The sequence below is a fragment of the Myxine glutinosa genome, chromosome 12, assembly GCF_964187855.1.
Source record: "Myxine glutinosa chromosome 12, kmMyxGlut1.1, whole genome shotgun sequence".
NCBI classification, from domain to species: Eukaryota; Metazoa; Chordata; class Myxini; order Myxiniformes; family Myxinidae; genus Myxine; species Myxine glutinosa.
The window spans coordinates 26,484,763-26,510,108 of record NC_136272.1 but is presented as its reverse complement, the minus strand read 5'-3'; the positions used below and the strand labels follow the sequence as shown (position 1 = coordinate 26,510,108).

The window sequence follows — 25,346 nt, the reverse complement described above, 5'->3', positions numbered from 1 at the left end:
CGAGTCAACAGGAATGCATGTGGGTCGATCAAACATTCAGTGCGTTCAAAATGCAATCATTAACCCAACTTGTGCATATCTTCAACCAAGTGAGATGCAATAAAAAATATTTTTACCATCGGCCCAACCTTCCCAAATAGGCACTTTTCTTCTAATTTTATTTCTTGAAATATTTGTTTTCAGTCAAACTTTTATATGTTGAGTTGGCTGGGGTTAGAGGGCAGTGGAGGAGTATTTCACTAAAGGTAGGCCAGCAGCAGCAGTTTGGTACCATTCGGCCCCACCCCACAAAAGGGAATTGAGGAAGATGATGAAGAAGAAGATTTATTTCTTGAAAAGCTAATTAAGCACATACATGGAATGCTCTGCTGTTCCTCATACTTTGATACATCGACTTATTGCAGTTTTAAATGAGTTAATATCTGACATCAACAATGAGTTAATATCTCCTGCCTCTGACATCAACTCATCCTGGGAATTCTTCCAAAGTAAATTGCTCCCTTTCGTACACAGATTTATCCCATTTCGTCTTCAGTTGTCATACCCTTCCTCCGCCCCTAGTACATGGAATCTTGTGGTGAGGCAGCTACCCTGAAACAACTTGCCTTAGCCTCCTGGAGGGAAAATCCAATCGAAGGCAATCTCATTTCCTTTCACAAAGCCCGGAACAAGTGTGTGTCCACCCTCAGGAGAGCCAGGAAACAATATCTCTCCACTCTCAAGATTGATCTGTCAAACCTGTCTCCGTCTTCCAAATCCTGGTGGCATCTGGTCAAATCCGTTTCTGGTGTTTGTTCCCCCTCCATCCCCTCCCTTACCTCAAATGGATACACAGCTGACTCCGCATGTGGAAAAGCTGAATGCCTCAACTCTGCGTTTGCCTCAAAATCTTGTGTTCCAAACCCGTCTCTCTCTTTACCCACCGTACCCAGTTGTACCCAGCTGCTCCTGGACTCTGTGTCCTTCTCTCCTGACAAGGTGGAGAAGTTTCCGTCAATCCCCTACTCTGATTCTGCAACTGGACCAGACGGCATCAGCTCACGGGTCCTACAATCCTGCTCTGCCGTTCTATCTCAACCTCTCTGTGTTCTCTTCAGCCTCTCTTTTGCTCAAGGTCATCTGACATCAGCTTGGAAATCAGCCAACATTACCACTTCACACAAAAAAGGTGCAAAAACAGATTCTTGCAACTACAGACCAATCAGCCTGCTCCCAATTATCAGCAAAGTCATGGAATCCATCATTGCTTCGGATATCAAATCTTTCCTCTTCTCCAATGGCTTGATCTCTGATCATCAATTTGGTTTCAGACTAGGTTTCAGACCAGGAACAGACATGCTGCTTCTGCTGTCTCAACAATGGATGGAGGTCCTCAATGTCAAACAGGAAATTAGAGCTGTCTTCCTTGACATATCACGTGCCTTCGATACGGTCTGGTTCCCCGCTCTGCTCACCAAACGCTCCTCCTTTGGTATCCATAGAAATCTCCACGCATGGCTTGCGGACTTCCTCTCTAGTCGTAGTCAACGTGTGGCCCTGAATGGGTTTCTCTCAAATATCCCCTTCCTGTTCAGGCTGGAGTTCCCCAAGGCAGTGTTATGGGCCCTGTGTTTTTTCTGGTCTTCAACAATGATCTCTCTGACTCTCTTGAAAATCCACTCTATCTCTTTGCTGATGACTCCACTCTCTGCCACTCCATACCTCATCCCTCAGATCGGCAGTCTGCAGCCTCCTCACTCTCTGCAGACCTGGAGAAAGTCACAGACTGGTTAAACAAATGGAACATGTCTTTCAATCCTGACAAATTTCACACTCTTACGATGTCTCTCTGAAAAGACCGACTGGACAACCCTCCCATCTACTTTCTGAACAATCCTCTCCAAGAAGTTCTGTCACTCAAGCTTTTGGGTCTCACAATCTGCCATGATCTTTCCTGGGAAAACCACATATCCCAAGCTGGCCTCCAAAGCCAGTCGCCGACTGGGCATCCTCCGTCGTGCAATGTCCTTCCTTGGCACACCTGAGCTCCTCAACACATACAAGGCTTTCATCCACAGCTCAATGGAATACTGTTCTCCCCTCTGGGTTGGCGCTCCTGCATCACACCTAGCTCGGCTTCACGCTGTTGAAACCAATGCTTTCAGAATCAATGGAATCTCTCGTGATGAAGCTGATTGTGAGGGCCTTTCACTCACTCACCGCAAACTTTCTGTCTTCTACCGACTCCTCTCCAGCCTAGCTCCCCCCAGCTCTGTCTGTGCTCTGTCCGCCAAATATTCCTACAGGACGCACAAGATCTACCAGCAACCCTCTTATGGTGAAACTGCCAAAATCAAGACTCTCTGCTCACCTTCACTCCTTCATTCCTCTTTGCTCTCACCTCTGGAACAAACTCCCTCACTCTCTTCAATCCCACTCCTCCCTCAGGTCTTTAAAACGGCTGTTAACCTCCATCTCTTATCTTCCCCCATCCAAAACCTTGATCTTTTCTACCCCCGTTAATTCAGCCCAGATCCACTTTTTTGAAATACCGACTTCTTTCCTGGAAGTCCTAGCAGTGTCCATGTGTTTTATCCCTCTCCCACCCCCCTTCCCATGCCTCCTCCCCCCAAGCCCTCTCCATCCCACAGATCTCCCGACATCCCTGTCTCTACTGTTGTACTTGTGTGCTTCCCTCTCTCTCCACATTTTGTCTCCCTTGATCATATGTTTTTTTAATGTCAGTTTGTTTTGATGTGATTAATGTTAGCTTTTACACGAGCCTCGATGTTGTACACAAATTTTTTTTTTTTAATGCTCCAAAACGGAGGACTACTCTCACTGGGGGGCGGTTGGGCTTCTGCATTCCAGCTTGCACTTCTGTACACAGTGAGAGTTAGAGATCTGGGCCTTGTCAGACATTCCTGATCATAAACTAGTAAGCTACTAATAAGAGTGCTGTTTACTTAAGGGCTAGCAGGAAGCTAAAGTCTGTGCTAATTGGCTCAGCAGCATCAATGGTTTTCTGCTCCATGTCTAGGTGCTGTAGTGAAGGGTAAACCTCTCCAGGCTGAAGTTTGGCCTTATCAGAGTGAATTAAAGGAACCTTGCTGATGATCCCAGTGGAGCCCATTTCCAGACTTTTGGCAAATATCTGCCTTTCATAGTCACTATCCCATGTACTAGGGATTTGGGAGGTACGATGCCGAACATCAGGAGAGGAACAAGGCTCCGTCAATGGGCCATCGTGCCTGCTATCAGATGGCATTGTTGAAGGTAATTCTGTTGGTTCATTTCCGGATTCCATGTTAGATTCATAAGGTGCATCGATGTCCAGCCTCGACTCATTTTCATAACTTTCCTTGTGGCATTCATTCAGACTCACCTCAAAGTCATTCTCATTATCTACCTGTTGCTCATTCATGATCTCATTCCACGTTGGACCACCATGGTCCTGATATGAATCCAAAGGGTCACATGGTTCTTTGTGGTCTTCATCCATCTCGGAGCCTTGGCAAAGGTTGTCAAGAGCTGGAGCTGAAGTGCATAGAGGTTGTACAAGGTTCAGAAAAGGTACTTCCACAACTGCAGAGACTGAAAGACTCTCGTTGGTTGTCCGAGCCATGGCCTGGTGTTTGCTCAGGCTTTGCGTGGCTTGAGACTCCTGTGGCAGAATTGAAATCAGTTGTGAGTCAGCGAACAGCATGTATAAGGTTACCATCTCCATAAATAAATGCTAAAGCAAAAGAAGAACACATGATGTCAACATGCAAACAGCCATGGATATTTTGCATTATTGACACAAACTGTTCAATGTGTCCTGTAAATGAGAGATCAACTTTCCAAGCAAAATTGTGCTCCAACTTGGGACATTATAGTTTTGATGTCAACATGGAAAATTGCTAACTCCTGAAATTTCAGATAAGGTTTTCTGTTGGGGGTCTGAGCTTGGTGGACATTTGACTTTTCGGTAGTCCAGCAATCGCCAACACCCTGAACAAACTCCAAATTCCTGCCCTTACCTACATCAACGGCACAATCGCACCCTCAGCCAATGATGCTACCCTGCAGCCTCGTGCTGCATCTGAAAGAAGAAGAATCAAAGCTTAGATTCCCACACCAGGGCTTTGTTGCGTTAGTTGTTGCTTGCCAAGCCAGCCTTTCCGTATCAACCATATTGCAAGCAACCCTTACCAAGCCAATCGGCGAGTGGAGCAAGCTATCCATCCCAAAACTACCCCGACATGACATCAATGATAGAAATGATAACGAAAGGGAAACAAACATACCAAAAATATTCTGAGTGTTGTGTTTTCAAGATCAGGGATGGCTGGCCACAGGTGCTGCTTCAGCCTGGGGGAAGTTTCAAGAGTGAATAAGGAAAGGCATCAATATAAAATAATTTCCAGGACCTCCTGTATACACAGTGCCTTCAGAAAGTATTCACACCCCGTGACTTTTTCACATTTGGTTGTGTTGCAGCCTGAATTTAAAATGGATTAATTTGAGATTTTTTTTTGTTACTCATATACACATGAATATGAATGAATGAATGAATGATCGTTTTAAGGCCATTTTCCCACTAGAGCGGGGGTTAGCCTTGCGGGCCCCATGACATTCATGGTTCCCTGTTTGAGGCAATGTTTTTATGGCCGGATGCCCTTCCTGACGCCAACCCTTGGTCACACTCTTACGATGCGCAGGGATACGGTGTACCTATTCTAAACCGGGGTACACACCGGGCTCATTCATCCCAGCAAGCTGGTACTCAATTTGCCGACCTCGGAAGGATGACAGGCTGAGTCAACCCCCCTGGCATTAATTCAGCAATCGACCGGGATTCGTACCCAGGATCCTAGGATCCCAAGCCGGCACCCTAACCGCTAAGCCAACACCAGGCTTTACACATAATACCCAATAATGTCAAAGTGGAGTTTTTTTTAGAATTAAATTTTTTTTTTTTAATGCAATACATATACAGTATATCTAAATGCCATAAGTATTCAACCTCCTGAGTCAATTGTCTTGTTAGAACGTAAACTTCGCCGCAGTCTAAGGTCTTTTGCATTCTGAAGCAGGTTCTCCTCAAGGATTCACCTGTATTTGTCTCCATTCATTGTTCCCTCGATCATTACAGGTCTCCCAGTCCCTGCCACTGAAAAGCATCCCCATAGCATGATGCTGCCACCACCATGCTTCACGGTAGGGATGGTGTTAGATGGATGATGAGCTGTGCTCGCTTTCCGTCAGACATAGTTCTTTGCATTCAGGCCAAAGAGTTCAATTTTCGTCTCATGAGAACACAGAATCTTTTGCCTCAGGCTCTCAGAGTCTTTCACGTGCCTTTTTGCAAACTCCAGGCATGCTGTCATGTTCCTTTTTCTCAGGAGTGGCTTCTGTCTGGCCACTCTCTCATAAAGCCTAGATTTTGTGAAGTGCTGCAGAGACTGTTGTTACTCAGTTTGATCGGATGGCCAGCTATAGGAAGAGTCTGGGTAGTTCCACATTCTTTCCATTTCAAAGACTGTATCAATTGTTTTATACCCTTCCCCAGATCTATGCCTCCTCACAATTCTATCTCGGAGTTCTACGGACAGTTCCTTGGACTTCATGGTTGAGTTTTTGCTCTGACATGAACTGCCAACTGTTGGACATTGCGCAGAAATCTGTATTTCTTTCTAAATCGTGTCCAATCAGTTTAATTCGCCACAGGTGGACTCCAATCAAGTTGTAGAGACGTGTCAAGGATGATCAAAGGGAATTGGATGCACCTGAGCTCGATGTGGAGTGTCATTTATTGACACAAAAGGGTCGAATACTTATTGACTTGACATTTCAGCTTTTCATTTTGAATTATTTTATTAAAAAACTCCTGAAAAAGAATTCCACTTTGACATTATGGGGTATTATGTGTCGATCAGTGAGAAAAACAATTAAATTTAATCCATTTTTAGTTCAGGCTGTAATACAACAAAATGTGACAAAGTCAAGGGGTGTGAATACTTTCTGAAGGCACAGTAGGTGATACTTTCTAAGTTCTGAACAATGCACAACTACTAATTTTGATTTTCTGCCCCGACTTGCACAAATACCCTCTTCCTGGTAATATTGCATCACTTGACAAGCCTTCCTCACATCCCTAACCTTCTTCTTCACAACCCAGAATTCCCTCCACTGTGTACCTTCCTCGACGATGCAGGATAGTAACACCACATGAAATGAACAGTAGAACCAGCAAACAGGGAATGACCACTTGAACCTGTAGCTCCCCGTGTGCTAGAGAGGAATATATAACGAAGCACGCATGACTTGAGAAACATGGCTTCCTTGTTGAATGCCACCATGTCATTTTGAGAATTGCCCAGCAGGTTAATGTGCTTCACACACAGTAATGGGGAAACGAAAGGCACAGAAAGATGGAAATTGATGGATGAAAGCAGAAATGAGGACAATTGTCATTTTTGTCAGCATTGTGTACGGTATAATGTAGTCAGTGATTCATACCATATAAGGGCGTGATAAAGACCTGTTCAGGACTGTGAGGTCCTTGTCCTGCTTTGGTCATAGCCAGCACACTAACTGAGTACTTCGTACCAGGTTGCAGGCCCAGAATCTCAGCATTTGTTGCATCTCCTTTCACTTTCTCAGCTGGGATCAGGAGAAGGGAGGAAGTCTTTTTCCAGGCTAATACTAAAGACATCAGCATCAACTTTAGATCAATAACCAATTAATTAATTAGTCATTTGGCCTTCTAGAAAATGCGATACAAGACTTGCCAGCAAGCCTTAGTGATTGGGTAACCAGAGCCTCTCCCATTCTTGTTGGTTCAGTTCTCAGTAAAACTGAGCCAGGATGGACCCTGGATGACATCGTTACTCAATGTGGTTCCTGATTATGCCAGTCCAGGAGATTACAGAAACTTTTTTTCAACAACCCGAGGCTCATGGATGAGCAAAATGACTGAGGGCAACTGTTGAAACAAAATGAGTAGGGCAACTGTTGGACCCAATAAGCAAGAGAATGAACAGGAAAGGAGAAAAAGAGGAAGGGAGGAAAAACTTACACTTGGTAAGATGGTTGAGCTAGGAAGGATGGGGGACGGCAGGATGTAGCGGGAAAACGCTTACTTGAAGCCCTGAAGGGAAGAGCGATTGAAGGCGGTTCCACAAATAGGAGAAAAGGGACACAAAATAATCAAACGTTGAAAAGATCATGATTTTGGATTGGGATTATCTGATATGGTGGTGAACAGCTGTTTTGAAGACTTGGAGAGAAGAATGACATTGGTGAGAATGTGGAAGTTGGTTCTATATGCATGAAAAAGAGGACCGAATGAGTGGAGGTGAGCAGTGGTCCTGGATTTGGGGAATTTCACGAGAAAGGGGTTGATGGTAGATTGTTTGTGCCCTGCAGATATCTGGGAAAAGAAAGCACGGAAAGAGTGGAAAGGAGGTGGTAGAAGACAGAGAGAGACCACCGGCCTCCTGTCTGAGGTGGGAAAGCATCATCGGCGGGAAAGTGTCATCCTTACTCAGCTTCATCGTGGGAGATTCCAATAATATTGAAGGCCTTCGTTTACATGGCATCAAGCTGACCAATGTATTTGGCAGGGGAGCCAGCCCAGAGTGGAGAGCAGTACTCCATCAAGCTATAGTATAGATAAAGGCCTTGTAGGTGGATAGTTCAGGTGTGCCAAGGAACAACTTTGCATGATGGAGGATGCCCACTTTAAAATGTGGTTTGTCCAACAAAGATCATGGCTGATAGTGAGAACCATGAGTTTTTGAGTGACTGAACCTCCTCAGGAGGATTGGAAAGAAAATATATGGGAGGGTTTGCGATATGGTCCTTTCAGAGAGAGAGAGAGAGTGAGAGTGTGAGATTTGTCAGGATTGAAAGTCTGAAGAGATGGACGAGTCTGCCGCCTGTCTATCTGAAGGATGAGGGATGTCATGGTAGAGGGTGGAGTCGTCAGCAAATAGATAAAGGGAATTTTCCAGAGTCAGAGAGATCATTGATACAACAACAACAACATGCATTTTAAGGCCATTTTCCCTGCTAGAGCGGGGGTTAGCCATGCGGTCCCCATGACAATCTTCTCCATTTTGCCCTATTTTCTGCATCTCTCCTTGTTAACCCCCTTGCCCGCATTTCTTCTTCCACCATCTTCAGCCAAGTCTTTCTCGGTCTTCCCCGTCCTCTACTTCCTTCTACATTAATTTCCATCACTCTTCTCAACCAGTCACTTTCATCCTTCCTCAACACATGACCAAACCATCTCAACCTGTTCCTCTTCACAGCATCAATCACAGGCAATATTCCCATCATCTTTCGCAATTCATCATTTGTATTCCTCTCTCTCAACGATACTCCGCACATCCAGCGAACCATTCGCATTTCCACCCTTTCCAGCCTTCGTTGCTGCTCTACGTTCATTACCCATGTCTCGCTCCCATAAATCATAACACTTCTCACACATGCAGCATACACCTTTCCCTTCAGCTTCAGCGACACTCTCCTCATCAGCACGCCACTCAGTTCCCGAAACTTCTTCCATGCACATCTCACTCGAGCAACCGTTGCCGAGTCTGATCCACCTTCTCCATTCAGCATGTCTCCGAGGTAGCAAAATGTTTTCACACCTTCCAGCTTCACGCCGTCTCCAAGATCCAACTCAACATTTCCTCCATCTGCAGCTCCCTCTGTGAACACCTTACATTTGAATGTAGCTGCCACACTGGTAAATGACCCTCTCAGACCACTACATTTTTGATGAACCCACTCAGCGCACATTGTACATTGAATGGAGTTCACTCCGACACCCTTCCTGCACACAGCACACGGCCACTTCCCAGTTCTTTCCACCTCACCACATGCTTTACCACTTGCCATCACCTTCGTCTTTCCGATATTCACCTTCAGACCTTTTGTCTCCATACATTCCTTCCACTTGTTCATCTTTTCCTTCAGTCCATCCATACTTTCCGCAATCAACACCAGATCATCTGCATACAACAACTTCCACGGTAAACCCTCCTTTACGTTCTGAGCCAGCACCTCCATCACAGCTACAAATAGTAGTGGACTTAGTACCGACCCCCTGATGCACTCCCACCTTCACCTCAAACTCACCACTGTTCCCGTCCTACGTCCTTACAGCTGTGCACGCTCTTTTGTACATTGCCATCACGACTCTGATCAACCATTCCTCCACTCCTAACTTCCTCAATGCCCATGTCAATACTTTGCGTGGAACCCTATCGAATGCTTTCTCCAGATCAACAAACCCAAAAAACAACTTCTTCCTCTTCTCCATGTACTTCTCCTGCAACTGCCTCACAATGAAAAGCGCGTCTGTCGTTCCTCTTCCTGGCATAAATCCAAACTGCATTTCGTCGATCTTCACTTTCTTCCTTATCCTCCTCTCCAACACCCTTTCCAATACCTTCATTCCATGCTCCAATAACTTTATCGCTCGGTACGAGCCACACTCCAGAGGGTCACCTTTCCCCTTGTATAGAGGGACGAGGGTACTCAGTTCCCAATCCACTGGAATGCGGCCTTCTTTCACCACCAGATTACAGATCTCTGTCATTCTCTTCACACCCCAACTTCCTGCTGCCTTCAACATATCTCCCACAACTCCCGTCGGCCCTCCCGCTTTTCCACTCTTCATTGCTTTTATCGCTTCCTCAGCTTCCTTCTCAGTTATCTTCTCTGCCGGTCCTAAAACTGGGTTACTCTCTATGTTGCCATCCCATTCATTCTCTGTATTCAACAGGCATTTCCATACATCTTTTCCATCTTCCTTTAATTCCATCTGGGTCGACAACGATTTCTCCCGCTTCATCCTTCAAGCAACTCACCCCCATCACATCACACCTCTCTTTCGCTATGTGCTTTGCAATCCTGAATACCGCTTTCTGACCCTCTTCCGAATCCAAGCGTTCTCCGAACATTTTCCTACATGCCTCCTGCGCCTTTGCTACCTCTTTCTTTGCAGCCTTCCTGGCTGCCTTATAACTTTCATGCTCTGCTGTTTCTGCTCCCGTACTCTTCGCCTTCTGCCACTCCTTGAACTTCTTCCTCTTCTCGTCAATCCTCTTTCCAACTTCATCATCCCACCACCATGTTTCCGAGTGCCTCGGTGGTCCTTTTGTCCATCCACATACCTCACCAACGGCTCCCAACAGACTAGCTTTCATTGACATCCAACCACTTTCAAGCTCAACCACATCATCCTCGACCCTACTCAGCCTCTCTTTTAATGCCTCCCTTACTGTCACCTCTTTCAACCTCCACACCTTCATTCTCGGTTGGTACTTCACCCACCGAGGTCTCCTCGCACCTCGCAGAGATCATTGATGAAGATTAGTAATAGTCTGGAGCCCAGAACACTGCCTTGGGGGAATTCCACCTTTAACAGGGAGAGGAGATTAAACAAATCCGTTGAAAGCCAAACGTTGGCTACAAGAGTGGAAGAAGTCCGTAATCCAAGAGTAAGAATTTGCCTTGGATTCCATCGGCAGAGAGTTTGGAGAGCAAGGCAGGATTCCAGACTGTATTGAAAGCTTGAGATATGCCGAGAGAGATGGCCCTGATCTCGTGTCTGACATTGAGGGCCTTCGTCCATTGTTGGGAGAGCAGAAGCAGCAAGTCCAAGGTGGAGTGACCTGGTCTGAACCCAAATTGGTGATCTGAGATGAGGCTGTTGGAGAAAAGAAAGGATTTGATGTCAACTGCGATGATGGATTCCATAACATTACTGATGGTTGGAAGTAAGCTAATTGGCTCGCAGTTAATGGGATTGGTTTTTTTAACCTTTAAAAAAAAAAATGATACAGTGATGTTGGCTGATTTCAACGCAGATGGAAGATGACCTGGGGTAAATGACAGCGTGGAGAGAGAGAGCGAGAGAGCGAGAGAGCGAGAGAGAGAGAGAGAGAGAGAGAGAGAGAGAGAGAGAGAGAGAGAGAGAGAGAGAGCAAGCGCAGCAGACCGAGTTTTTAGAACACGCGAGCTGATGCTGTTCGGTCCAGTTATAGAATCAGAGTCGAAGGTTGTCAGAAACCGCTCCATCATCTCACGTTGAAAAGACACAAAGTACAGGAGCAGTTGGGTGTGACGAGGTAGAGTGGGTGCAGAGAGTGGGGAGTTGGGGACACACTATTTTGAAGCAAACACAGAATTGAGTAATTCGGCCTTCTCAAGAGTGGTGCGATTTTAAGAAATGGAAGGGATGAAGTGGGAGCATACACCGGACACAGAGTAACAAGGTGCCACCAAGTTTTTGAGGAGTGAGACGAGTTTGAAAGTTAAGTTCAATCTTGACGTTGGACAGAGGTTGTTACTTCTTGGATATTCCTATTTCTAGGTTCATAATAAAGTACACATTCAAACTTTCCAGTTTGACATTCCAGAAGACAATGTTGAAACCTCTATGTTTGGAAGCCGAACAGCAATCCTTCAAATAATCATGTGTAATAAAGCTGCTGATATGAGCGACTTTGAATGTGAATAAAGCATTAATATTAAATTTTATCTCACGTGGGAACTCAACTCACCATTCATTAAAGCTCATTATTAAGGTCACCATGAGAGCCAGATATAGAGCATACAGATGGAGCTCACTGTGATCTGGGAAGTCCCAATGAGGAAAGATGCTAAACCCTCATCTTTATCCAAACAAATAATTTGGAGGGTCACCAAACAAACCAAACCGAGATACATTGGGATCTTTAATGTCAAAATTGAAGTGATGGTCTGCTTTATGTCCCTTCCAATGGACAATGCACTCCGCAAAGCAGCATATCCTATTGGGTGCCACACAAGATGGTAATTTAAGTTTCATCAAACCCATGACCAGACAGTTAACCTTATGGGTAGGCCAGTGAGCTGTCACTAAGATCACCTGCTTCTTGATTTTTAAATTCCACTGTAAATTACCCTTTAAAACAGAAAATGAATTACTCGGTGGCTTAATAATTAGAGCATCTACTTTGTCGGCAGTTTGAACCCCAGCCGAATCATACCAAGGACGTTTTAAAAAGTGCGTGCTGCTTCGTTGCTTGCCGCTCAGCATAAAAGGATAGAGCATGGATAATGAACCATAAGTTGGCAACAAGAAAGGCCAAAGAAAGCTGCATAAAGCAACGAAGACAAGCCACACAAGGTAGGCCCTTTGCTGTTTCAAACCCTACCGGGGTTCATCTACAGCTGCAGACATCCACAAGTCGTACATACTACACACCCCATCAGCTGCTGGGCCGGTCATCCGTTATAGTTAAGTATTCACTCTAATTATAGGTCAGAGATGTGATTGGATCTCATGTATATACACACATATATGTATGTATGTATGTATATATACATATATATATATATATATATATATATATATATATATATATATAGTATATATATATATATATATAGTATATATATATATATATATATATATAGTATATATATATATAGTATATATATATATAGTATATATATATATAGTATATATATATATATATATATATATATATATATATATATATATATATATATATATATATATATATATATATATATATATATATATATATATATATATATATATATATATATATATATATATATATATATATATATATATATATATATGTATATATGTATATATATATATATATATATATATATATATATATATATATATATATACATATACACAAAGAATTAAGTTAAGCACCCCCCCCCGTTTTTTTACAACCTCGCACATTACAAGTTTGTTGTCGTCAAAACAGTGTAATATACCCATGATATTGCTATATTTTCTGGAGAAGTGATATTATGGTCACATAAAAACATAACAATCATGCCGTTTTCAATATTTTATTCTGAATAATTTAAGGTGAAATTTTTTGGGAATTTTAGGCATATTTTCACCTCAATTTAAGTATGGAGCTATAGGTCCATCACGGACAGTGTGGATGACGTTTATGTTTTCTAACGTACAGTCATTGTTCTGAGAAGACCTCTAGCGATCTTTGCGTCAATAACGTGTGTAGGACCCACGTGATCGGATCACTGACTCAACCCTACGTCTCATAGACCCTGTAAGCCGTCGTATGCGTTGCTGTGGCAGGTTGTTCCATTCCCGATGTAATGCACGTTCCAATTCATCCAGATTGGCTATTGGAGGGACCATCTTCGCAATTTGTCGTCCCAACATGTCCCAAACGTGCTCGAGGGGGTTCAGGTCAGGACTGTACGCAGGCCAGGGGATGGTTGTCACAGCACCTTGCTCCAGCAAGGCTTCTCGGACGCGTCTGCACGGTGAGGCCTGGCGTTGTCCGGAAATCCTGATTACCACCGTAATCCCGCACTTCGATGACCACACCCTCGCCAGCAGACCCATCTTCATGGATGACAACGCCAGGCCTCACCGTGCGAGACGCGTCCGAGCCTTGCTGGAGCAAGGTGCTGTGACAACCATCCCCTGGCCTGCGTACAGTCCTGACCTGAACCCCCTCGAGCACGTTTGGGACATGTTGGGATGACAAATTGCGAAGATGGTCCCTCCAATAGCCACTCTGGATGAATTGGAACGTGCATTACATCGGGAATGGAACAACCTGCCACAGCAACGCATACGACGGCTTACAGGGTCTATGAGACGTAGGGTTGAGTCAGTGATCCGATCACGTGGGTCCTACACACGTTATTGACGCAAAGATCGCTAGAGGTCTTCTCAGAACAATGACTGTACGTTAGAAAACATAAACGTCATCCACACTGTCCGTGATGGACCTATAGCTCCATACTTAAATTGAGGTGAAAATATGCCTAAAATTCCCAAAAAATTTCACCTTAAATTATTCAGAATAAAATATTGAAAACGGCATGATTGTTATGTTTTTATGTGACCATAATATCACTTCTCCAGAAAATATAGCAATATCATGGGTATATTACATTGTTTTGACGACAACAAACTTGTAATGTGCGAGGTTGTAAAAGAACGGGGGGGGGGGGGGGGGGGTGGTGCTTAACTTAATTCTTTGTGTATATATAGGCAATCTGACATCCTAACTTCCTGATGCCTTATGAATGAATGTGCTTCGAGATGTTTCTTGCGATTTCTGTACTCTGTGCTTTTCCTTCGTATTTGTCAGGAGGTTGCGTGTGCGTCTTCACGATGTATTGTAGCACATGGCCGCGAGCTGCGTCCATAGGCAGAGAGTGCCAGGAGAGGAAGAGCCAGGTTTTACCAGGCTCCAAGCTCGTAATTTTAGGGGCCATCAGAGGTACTGGTGGAAAAGAAAAACAGAAAAATTAGAATAATAGGTGCTCTTGATGCTGTCATCGTTGTTGACTGATATTTTTCTGATTTGCATTTGAGCTAACGTATTCAAGGATAAAGGACAGCACAACTCACCCCCCTCTTGTGAAAACTCCGACACACTGGCTGCTTCACTCTCTCCGACATAGTACGATGCGTGAACAGACACTTTGTAACACCTCATTGGTTCTAGGCCTGGGTAAAGGAACATTATGTTGCACATTTTAGTTCAAAATTCTGCTGAAGATCATATTGATTTGTTTGCATACAATTTGTGGCCAAACTGAAATTTTCGCTTATCCAAAACCACCTGAAGAGCATCGTGTTGGCCTCGTGGTAAGTTCAGTTAACTAGTAATTGGCTGATAGTGAGAACCATGAGTTGGAGTGACTGAACCTCCTCAGGAGAATTGGCAAGAAAATATATGGGAGGGTTTGCCCTTATGGTCCTTTCAGATTACTTTTCATTGATTTGTGGCTTCAAATTCACCTGAAGCCCACAATGATAAGTAATTGGATTCTATAAGCTTCTGAAAAACTGAAACTGAAAGAACTGTGTTACTATCACATACAAAATCCCTATTCTATAATATCCAACGTAAGTGTTGATAAAGGCCTGTCTGTGATAGCCCTTGACTCGCTTATTTGGTGAACCAAACACCCTAAGTACATTTTCATAAATATTTTCACAAAAATCTAGGTAAGCATGGTGAACTAGAACGGCACTCAGTAGAGAGCACACCTCCGCCTGGATGGCCATATCACTCAATGGTGAAGAATCACTTAAAAAATTCAACGTGCTGGATCTGGATCCGGATGTTCACCAATATTGAATCGATTCTTCCTTGTCACACACACAACCGGTCCACCAAGTTTCATCCAAATCCATCCATAACTTTTTGAGATATCCTGCTATGTATCGTTTTTGGCCCGATCTCCCAATGGTGAAGAATCACTTGAAAATTAAATAATTATCATTTCCGAATCCATATTCAGATCTTCACCAAAATTGAATCGATTCTTCCTTGTCACACACACAACCTCTCCACCAATTTTCGTTCAAATCCGTCCACAACGTTTTGAGATATCCCGCTATGTATCGTTTTTGACCCTATCTCCCAATGGTGAAGAATCACTTTAAAATTCTAGCAGCCGGATCCGAATCCGGATCTTCACCAACATCTAATCATTTCGTCCTTGTCACATACGCCACATCTCTGCAAAATCTCGTCCAAATCCATCCACAACTTGAGATATTTTGTTCACAAACAAACAAACAAACAGACAAACAGGGGTAAAAACATAACCTCCATCTACCTTTGGTGGCGGAGGTAACAAGAGAAATATGAGTGAATAAAATCACACCTGGTACAAGGCAACTTCTGATTTTAGGTCCAACACGAAGCCAGCCCTGCGGTCTGCCTTTCCACTCACAACCTGCCCAAGCAAGCACAAATTCAAGGTGGCAGCAGGTTGTTGGACTGGGCGCATCCCAGGATACATTGAGGGCAGAGTTGCCGGCCGATTTGGCAGAGACATCCCGAGGAGCTTCCAGACCTAGTGTAAGGATGAAGATAGAAATGGAAACGGACGCATTTCCTTTTGGGATACAAACTGAAGTCAGCATGGGTATCTCAGGTAGGGCCGGTGCAAGGCACCCCAGGTGAACCTTCAGCTTTGCAACACACCGACACCCCACAATTACATTTTAAAAACTAGCAACGGTACCCACCATACTAGCCAACGGCTTCAATTGGGAGGCCCAAATGAAAAGGCCAAATATCAGAAATTGAAGGCTTTTTTTATTTTAAACGATTAATATAAACATCCGTTAAATCAAATCACACACAAATCATCAAAATCTAAACAGTATCTTTAGAATTTCAATAAAAGCGACATCACTGTTCATATTGGTAAATATTATTCCATCGTGTTTGGAAAAACTGGAAAATTGGAAAAAAAATTGGAAAACTTGGAAAAATTGGAAAAACTGGAAAATTGGAAAAACAATAATTGGAAAAACAATATAGCCTATTTTACTCCAGGGGGTCCCAGGATTACCCACCCAAAATTTCGTTGCGATCGGTTGAGCCGTTTTTGCGGTACCTGGGAACGGACGGACGGACAGACAGATATTTGGTGAATTATAGTGAGATGAATATTGTGTATTGGTATGAATAAAACAAGTTCCTCAGGTCGATGTTTTTCGCAATTTCATGTTAAAATGGCGAGGTGGATAACCCATCCAGTTTTTGCTGCATCACCGAGGAGCGGATGTACGTTTTGATCAACTTCAGCTTGAAAAAGCTTCGCTCTCCATTGGCCACAGGAACAGGGAGGATGATGAGGATGTGTTGGGGACATTATTTGTGAGGTTAGTTACGCAAAGTTAAGTTACGCAAAGTTAAAAGTTAAAAAAGTTTTTTTAAAGTACCGTAAAAGTAAAAAGTTAACGTTACGCAAAGTTGAGCATGTTGTGCTCTTGCCAACTTTGGAAGTTGCCTTGCATTGGCTCGCAATTCCCTGAACAAATTGGAAACATCAATATCTTTGGCGTCGCCATGTTGTACTTGTGAAGCTTCCTCTAGCTTCAAGCAACGTGTTCCACAATTTGCTTCGATGTTCTATTCTGCAAACTGTGAACATCATAGAGGAAGCAAAACACAGAACCCATTTGATGAATGTATGTGAATCGTCATTCAACCAATTGTATTGTTGGGTCAAGGATTGATAAAGGAAAACTTAACTTTGAAATTTTCCTTGGGGTTCCCAATATGTGATATTTGCACACCTCCCAATATGTCATATTTGCACACCTCCCAATATGTGATATTTGCACACCTCCCAATATGCGATATTTGCACACCTCCCAATATGTGATATTTGCACACTTCCCAATATGTGATATTTGCACACCTCCCAATATGTGATATTTGCACACCTCCCAATATGTGATATTTGCACACCTCCCAATATGTGATATTTGCACACCTCCCAATATATGATATTTGCACACCTCCCAATATGTGATATTTGCACACCTCCCAATATGTGATATTTGCACACCTCCCAATATGTGATATTTGCACACCTCCCAATATGTGATATTTGCACACTTCCCAATATGTGATATTTGCACACTTCCCAATATGTGATATTTGCACACCTCCCAATATGTGATATTTGCACACCTCCCAAAATGTGATATTTGCACACTTCCCAATATGTGATATTTGCACACTTCCCAATATGTGATATTTGCACACCTCCCAATATGTGATATTTGCACACTTCCCAATATGTGATATTTGCACACCTCCCAATATGTGATATTTGCACACTTCCCAATATGTGATATTTGCACACTTCCCAATATGTGGTATTTGCACACCTCCCAATATGTGATATTTGCACACTTCCCAATATGTGATATTTGCACACCTCCCAATATGTGATATTTGCACACTTCCCAATATGTGATATTTGCACACCTCCCAATATGTGATATTTGCACACCTCCCAAAATGTGATATTTGCACACTTCCCAAAATGTGATATTTGCACACTTCCCAATATGTGATATTTGCACACTTCCCAATATGTGGTATTTGCACACCTCCCAATATGTGATATTTGCACACTTCCCAATATGTGATATTTGCACACTTCCCAATATGTGATATTTGCACACCTCCCAATATGTGATATTTGCACACCTCCCAATATGTGATATTTGCACACTTCCCAATATGTGATATTTGCACACCTCCCAATATGTGATATTTGGACACCTCCCAATATGTGATATTTGCACACCTCCCAATATGTGATATTTGAAACCTCCCAATATGTGATATTTGCACACCTCCCAATATGTGATATTTTCACACCTCCCGATATTTGATATTTGCACACCTCCCAATATGTGATATTTGCACACTTCCCAATATGTGATATTTGCACACTTCCCAAAATGTGATATTTGCACACTTCCCAAAATGTGATATTTGCACACTTCCCAATATGTGATATTTGCACACTTCCCAATATGTGGTATTTGCACACCTCCCAATATGTGATATTTGCACACTTCCCAATATGTGATATTTGCACACCTCCCAATATGTGATATTTGCACACCTCCCAATATGTGATATTTGCACACCTCCCAATATGTGATATTTGCACACCTCCCAATATGTGATATTTGCACACCTCCCAATATGTGATATTTGCACACCTCCCAATATGTGATATTTGAAACCTCCCAATATGTGATATTTGCACACCTCCCAATATGTGATATTTTCACACCTCCCGATATTTGATATTTGCACACCTCCCAATATGTGATATTTGCACACTTCCCAATATGTGATATTTGCACACTTCCCAAAATGTGATATTTGCACACTTCCCAAAATGTGATATTTGCACACTTCCCAATATGTGGTATTTGCACACCTCCCAATATGTGATATTTGCACACTTCCCAATATGTGATATTTGCACACCTCCCAATATGTGATATTTGCACACCTCCCAATATGTGATATTTGCATACTTCCCAATATGTGATATTTGCACACCTCCCAATATGTGATATTTGCACACCTCCCAATATGTGATATTTGCACACCTCCCAATATGTGATATTTGAAACCTCCCAATATGTGATATTTGCACACCTCCCAATATGTGATATTTTCACACCTCCCGATATTTGATATTTGCACACCTCCCAATATGTGATATTTGCACACTTCCCAATATGTGATATTTCCACACTTCCCAAAATGTGATATTTGCACACTTCCCAAAATGTGATATTTGCACACTTCCCAATATGTGATATTTGCACACTTCCCAATATGTGGTATTTGCACACCTCCCAATATGTGATATTTGCACACTTCCCAATATGTGATATTTGCACACCTCCCAATATGTGATATTTGCACACCTCCCAATATGTGATATTTTCACACTTCCCAATATGTGATATTTGCACACTTCCCAATACTGTATGTGATATTTGCACACCTCCCAATATGTGATATTTGCGCACCTCCCAATATGTGATATTTGCACACTTCCCAATATGTGATATTTGCACACCTCCCAATATGTGATATTTGCACACTTCCCAATATGTGATATTTGCACACTTCCCAATATGTGGTATTTGCACACCTCCCAATATGTGATATTTGCACACTTCCCAATTTGTGATATTTGCACACCTCCCAATATGTGATATTTGCACACCTCCCAATATGTGATATTTGCACACTTCCCAATATGTGATATTTGCACACCTCCCAATATGTGATATTTGCACACCTCCCAATATGTGATATTTGCACACCTCCCAATATGTGATATTTGAAACCTCCCGATATGTGATATTTGCACACCTCCCAATATGTGATATTTTCACACCTCCCGATATTTGATATTTGCACACCTCGCAATATGTGATATTTGCACACTTCCCAATATGTGATATTTCCACACTTCCCAAAATGTGATATTTGCACACTTCCCAAAATGTGATATTTGCACACTTCCCAATATGTGATATTTGCACACTTCCCAATATGTGGTATTTGCACACCTCCCAATATGTGATATTTGCACACTTCCCAATATGTGATATTTGCACACCTCCCAATATGTGATATTTGCACACCTCCCAATATGTGATATTTGCACACCTCCCAATATGTGATATTTGCACACCTCCCAATATGTGATATTTGCACACCTCCCAATATGTGATATTTGCACACCTCCCAATATGTGATATTTGAAACCTCCCAATATGTGATATTTGCACACCTCCCAATATGTGATATTTTCACACCTCCCGATATTTGATATTTGCACACCTCCCAATATGTGATATTTGCACACTTCCCAATATGTGATATTTGCACACTTCCCAAAATGTGATATTTGCACACTTCCCAAAATGTGATATTTGCACACTTCCCAATATGTGATATTTGCACACTTCCCAATATGTGGTATTTGCACACCTCCCAATATGTGATATTTGCACACTTCCCAATATGTGATATTTGCACACCTCCCAATATGTGATATTTGCACACCTCCCAATGTGATATTTGCACACTTCCCAATATGTGATATTTGCACACCTCCCAATTTGTGATATTTGCACACCTCCCAATATGTGATATTTGCACACCTCCCAATATGTGATATTTGAAACCTCCCAATATGTGATATTTGCACACCTCCCAATATGTGATATTTTCACACCTCCCGATATTTGATATTTGCACACCTCCCAATGTGATATTTGCACACTTCCCAATATGTGATATTTGCACACTTCCCAAAATGTGATATTTGCACACTTCCCAAAATGTGATATTTGCACACTTCCCAATATGTGATATTTGCACACCTCCCAATATGTGATATTTGCACACCTCCCAATATGTGATATTTGCACACCTCCCAATATGTGATATTTGCACACCTCCCAATATGTGATATTTGCACACCTCCCAATATTTGATATTTGCACACATCCCAATATGTGATACTAGCAGAAGTACCCGGCATTGCCGGGTGGGGGAGGGGAGGGGAGGGGAACGGGGGGGAGGGGAGAAGAGTGGGAGGGGGAGGGGGAGAGGGGAGAAGAGGGGGGGATGGGGCGGGTGAGAGATGGGAGGGGGGTGGGAGGGGAGGAGGGGAGGAGGGAGGGGGAGGGGGTGGGAGGGGAGGAGGGGAGGAGGAAGGGGGAGGGGAGGAGGAAGGGGGAGGGGGGAGGGGAGGGGGAGGGGAGGAGGAAGGGGGAGGGGGGAGGGGAGGGGGAGGGGAGGAGGGAGGGGGAGGGGGAGGGGCCAGAGGGGGGAGGGGCCGGAGGGGGAGGGGAGGGGGGAAGGGGGGAGGGGGGAGGGGAGAGGGAAGAGGGGGGATGGGGAGGATGAGGGATGGGAGGGTGAGGGATGGGATGGGGGAGGGGTAGGGGGAGGGGGAGGGGGGGGGATGGGGGAGGGGGAGGGGGAGGGAGGGGGATGGGGGAGAGGGAGGGGTGGGAGGGGGAGGGGGAGGGGTGGGAGGGGGAGGGGGGAGGAGAGGGGGGGACCCGGCAGAAGTACCCGGCATTGCTGGGCGGGGGAGGGGAGGGGAGGGGGAAAAGGGAGGGGGAGGGGAGAAGGGGAGGGGGTAGGGTTGAGGGGGTAGGGTGGAGGGGGAAGGGAGGGGGAGGGGGAGGGGGAGGGGGAGGGGGGAGGGGGGAGGGGGGAGGGGGGAGGGGGAAGGGGGAAGGGGGAGGGGGGGAGGGGGGAGGGGGAAAGGGAGGGGGAGGGGGGAGGGGGAAAAGGGAGGGGGAGGGGGGGAGGGGGAAAAGGGAGGGGGAGGGGGGAAATGGAGGGGGAGGGGAGAAGGGGAGGGGGAGGGGGAGGGGAGAAGGGGAGGGGGTAGGGTGGAGGGGGTAGGGTGGAGGGGGAAGGGAAGGGGGGACGGAGGGGGGAAGGGAAGGGGGGACGGAGGGGGGAAGGGGGGACGGAGGGGGGAAGGGGGGACGGAGGGGGGAGGGGGAAGGGGGAGGGAAGGGGATGGCCAGTCAACAATGACGTTGCAGTTCTCATGGTCGGAGAGCAGCACAACAATCGGACATAGTCCTGCATATTCGCAACAGCACGAAGCGGCTTTTGGAGACTCACCGATCCTGTGACGTCCTCCAGTACCGGCGTTGCCGGGCGGGGGAAGGGAAGGGAGACCCGTACATTCCCAACCCGTACATTCGCCCTCTCGACTCAAGCTCACTCGGACAAAAGCCTCGTACAAATTACACCGTGAAGGCCCAATGGTCATGTCTATGCCACAAATCACGGGCGCACTGAATTGAAAATATGTATATAGAACGCTCATACTCCGTGAAAAGTGAAGCCGCCGTGTCGCCATCTTGGTCAGCACGACTCGACCAACTCGCTTCGCGGATCTCGTTTTATGCGGCAATTAACTGCTCCAATCGGTTACGGAAGGGTTGTGGAAAGACGTTTCACAGCTGTTTCAAAGACATTTAATTCATATCGCACAAAATCGATACAAAACACGATCGCATAAAAGGTGAAAAAACGTGTGACGTGTGACGGGATGGAACATCATGTGATCGCTCTGAGCGAATCAGCGAGCTGCTCTGGAACCGGCTGAGATTAGCAGGTACTTCGCTGAAATGCGCTGAGGTAAATATGAATAAAAAATATGGATCGTCAAATATTTTGAGTTCGGCCATGTTCGTCCCAGGCTCAATGGCTATGTCTATGTCAAATATCAAGCACGTAAGCCTCTCCGTTTAGGAGTCAATCGGTAACATTACACACACACACACACACACACACACACACACACACACACACACACACACACACACACACACACACACACACACACACACACACACACACACACACACACACACTGTGTTTACCTTCGCAAAAGCGGAAGGTTATGTTTTGATCGCTGTGTATTTATTTGTATGTCTGTGTGTGTGTGTGTATGTTATTCGCATAACTCAAAAAGTATTCAACCGAATTGCATGAAATTTGGTGGGATGATTGGTTATTATACGGGACACATTTGATTAGATTTTGGGAGCAATCGGGTCAAAGGTCAAGGTCAAGGTCACGAAAAGGTCAAAATCGTATTTTTGTTGTTCTGTTCCCTACACTCCCATGCCAAGTACAGAACAGTAGCTGCGGCGAAGGTATGCGCTCTACCGAGTGCCCGTTCTAGTTTATACATATATCGATTTGCACACCTCCCAATATGTGATATTTGCACACTTCCCAATATGTGATATTTGCACACTTCCCAATATGTGATATTTGCACACCTCCCAATATGTGATATTTGCACACCTCCCAATATGTGATATATGCACACCTCCCAATATGTGATATTTGCACACCCCCGCAATATGTGATATTTGCACACCTCCCAATATATGATATTTGCACACCTCCCAATATGTGATATTTGCACACACCCCAATATGTGATATTTGCACACTTCCCAATATGTGATATTTGCACACCTCCCAATATTTGATATTTGCACACCTCCCAATATGTGATATTTTAATCTGGTGTTGGCTTTGCGGTTAGGGTGCCGGCTTGGGATCCAAGGATCCTGGGTTCGAATCCTGGTCGATCGCTAAATTAACACCAGGGGGGTTGACTCAGCCTGTCATCCTTCCGAGGTCGGCAAATTGAGTACCAGCTTGCTGGGATGAATGATCCCGGTGTGTACCCCGGTTTAGAATAGGTACATCGTATCCCTGCGCATCGTCAGAGGCGACTAAGGGTTGGCGCCAGGAAGGGCATCCGGCCATAAAAACATTGCCTCAAACAGGGAACCATGATTGTCATGTGGCCTGCAAGGCTAACCCCCGCTCTAGCGGGGAAAATGGCCTTAAAACGATCATTCATTCCAATATGTGATATTTGCACACCTCCCAATATGTGATATTTGCACACCTCCCAATATGTGATATTTGTCCAATATGTGATATTTGCACACCTCCCAATATGTGATATTTGCACACCCGCCAATATGTGATAATTTAACACCTCCCAATATGTGATATTTGCACACCTCCCAATATTTGACATGTGTACACCTCCCAATATTTGACATGTGCACAGTCACCCCTGAGTTGTCTACCTGGGGTTTGAAGTGTGGCTCACCTATAAACTGGCATCGTTTTGTTTTGCACACAGCGCGAGGGCATCTATCGGATTTTTGCCAGCATTAGTTGGTGGATACCACCTGACAGGTGGGGCATCGCATCAGGGGCCCCAGTAAATGATGCAGCCAAGCAGGGCCACAGGAAGGATGACGGGCTGAGTCAACTCGACCTGGCGTTACTGAGTCCTGGCGAAGGAAGTACCTGGCGTTAATTCAATGGGATTCTAACTCAGGACCTTAGGATCCCAAGCCCGTCACCCGAACTATTAGGCCAACACCAGGTGTATCATTGGTTACTAACACGAAAAGACAAATTCCCTCAAAAAATTTTTATCGACCGATTGCATTTACTCAAAATTTACTAAACATTTACTCAACAAATGTCCAGGTCGAGTTTAAACTACCCCACCCTTAAATGGGGTAATGAGGGTCAATCGGTTTTATGTCACCTGTCAGTGTGCAACTGACGGGTTTGTAGTCGAATCGAAAGGAGTGCGATTAAACTCTCAGGTAACCAGTTCATAACCTCCCATTTCCTTCCTTGTAATCAATACCTGAGCGTGGAGTCAGGTATAACTTGAGGTCAGGATCTTCTGCTCTCAACATTCTGTCTCGATGATTCTGCGGCAATAGGAGACGAGTTCGATTTGGCAGATCAAGTCAGGTCGACTTGACTTCCGTATTACCTGTCCTTTGAGCAACAAAATACAATGTACTAAGAGATTGCGCCCCTTCCGAAGGCTCGGAAGCTTTGGCCAACGATCATTGCACTCTTGGTCCTCTCTGTAACTAAAAGCACTTTAATATCCTTGCCTGCCCTTCCGCGAGCCGAGGCCCTGTCGAGAAAAACAAAAAAGCACTCAAATGTCCTCAGCTCGAAAATAAACGACCCCGGATTTGTTCGCCCATTGGGAATTAATTCAACCGCACTTTGTGCGTCTTTGTGAACGCGTCACTGAGCAGGGCGATCTACATCTGAACATCCAGGTGGATTCAAAACTACACCTGACTGTCCCTTGTCCCACATTTGAAGGGAAGAAAAATAATTCTCTGTTTTGATCGTGATATAATAGTCTCAACAAACACATCCTCCCTGCTCGGTTTACAATTACGTTCAAGTACACCTAGTGCTGGGAAAAGCCATTAAATGGTCGAGGACCCTCCAAATGGGAGAACAAAATGAAACCTTTTTTACTCAAAGATAAATATATGAAAGCTTGGAGCATAATGGTTGTGGTCATTTTATTTGGTGGCAGGATTATTCTACAGAGACTTATATGTACACATGGGTGACATTTTGAAAACAT

At 44.4% G+C, this 25,346-nt stretch overlaps 1 protein-coding gene across 2 annotated transcripts in view; it reads right to left on the bottom strand.

Annotated features, from left to right (window-relative positions):
* Positions 1-306: 306 nt before the first annotated feature.
* Positions 307-25,346, bottom strand: part of LOC137437262 (interleukin-12 receptor subunit beta-2) — a 90,173-nt gene continuing 65,133 nt past the window's right edge. For both annotated transcript variants that reach the window (XM_078766614.1, XM_078766615.1), the window contains exons 10-16: positions 15,676-15,867; positions 14,408-14,506; positions 14,118-14,279; positions 6,484-6,627; positions 6,162-6,255; positions 4,269-4,332; positions 307-3,643 (exon numbers count right to left, since the gene is read on the bottom strand). In XM_078766614.1, the coding sequence (XP_078622740.1) occupies positions 2,942-3,643; positions 4,269-4,332; positions 6,162-6,255; positions 6,484-6,627; positions 14,118-14,279; positions 14,408-14,506; positions 15,676-15,867 (1,457 nt within the window). In that variant the 3' untranslated portion in view covers positions 307-2,941. The remainder of the gene's footprint in view (positions 3,644-4,268; positions 4,333-6,161; positions 6,256-6,483; positions 6,628-14,117; positions 14,280-14,407; positions 14,507-15,675; positions 15,868-25,346) is intronic.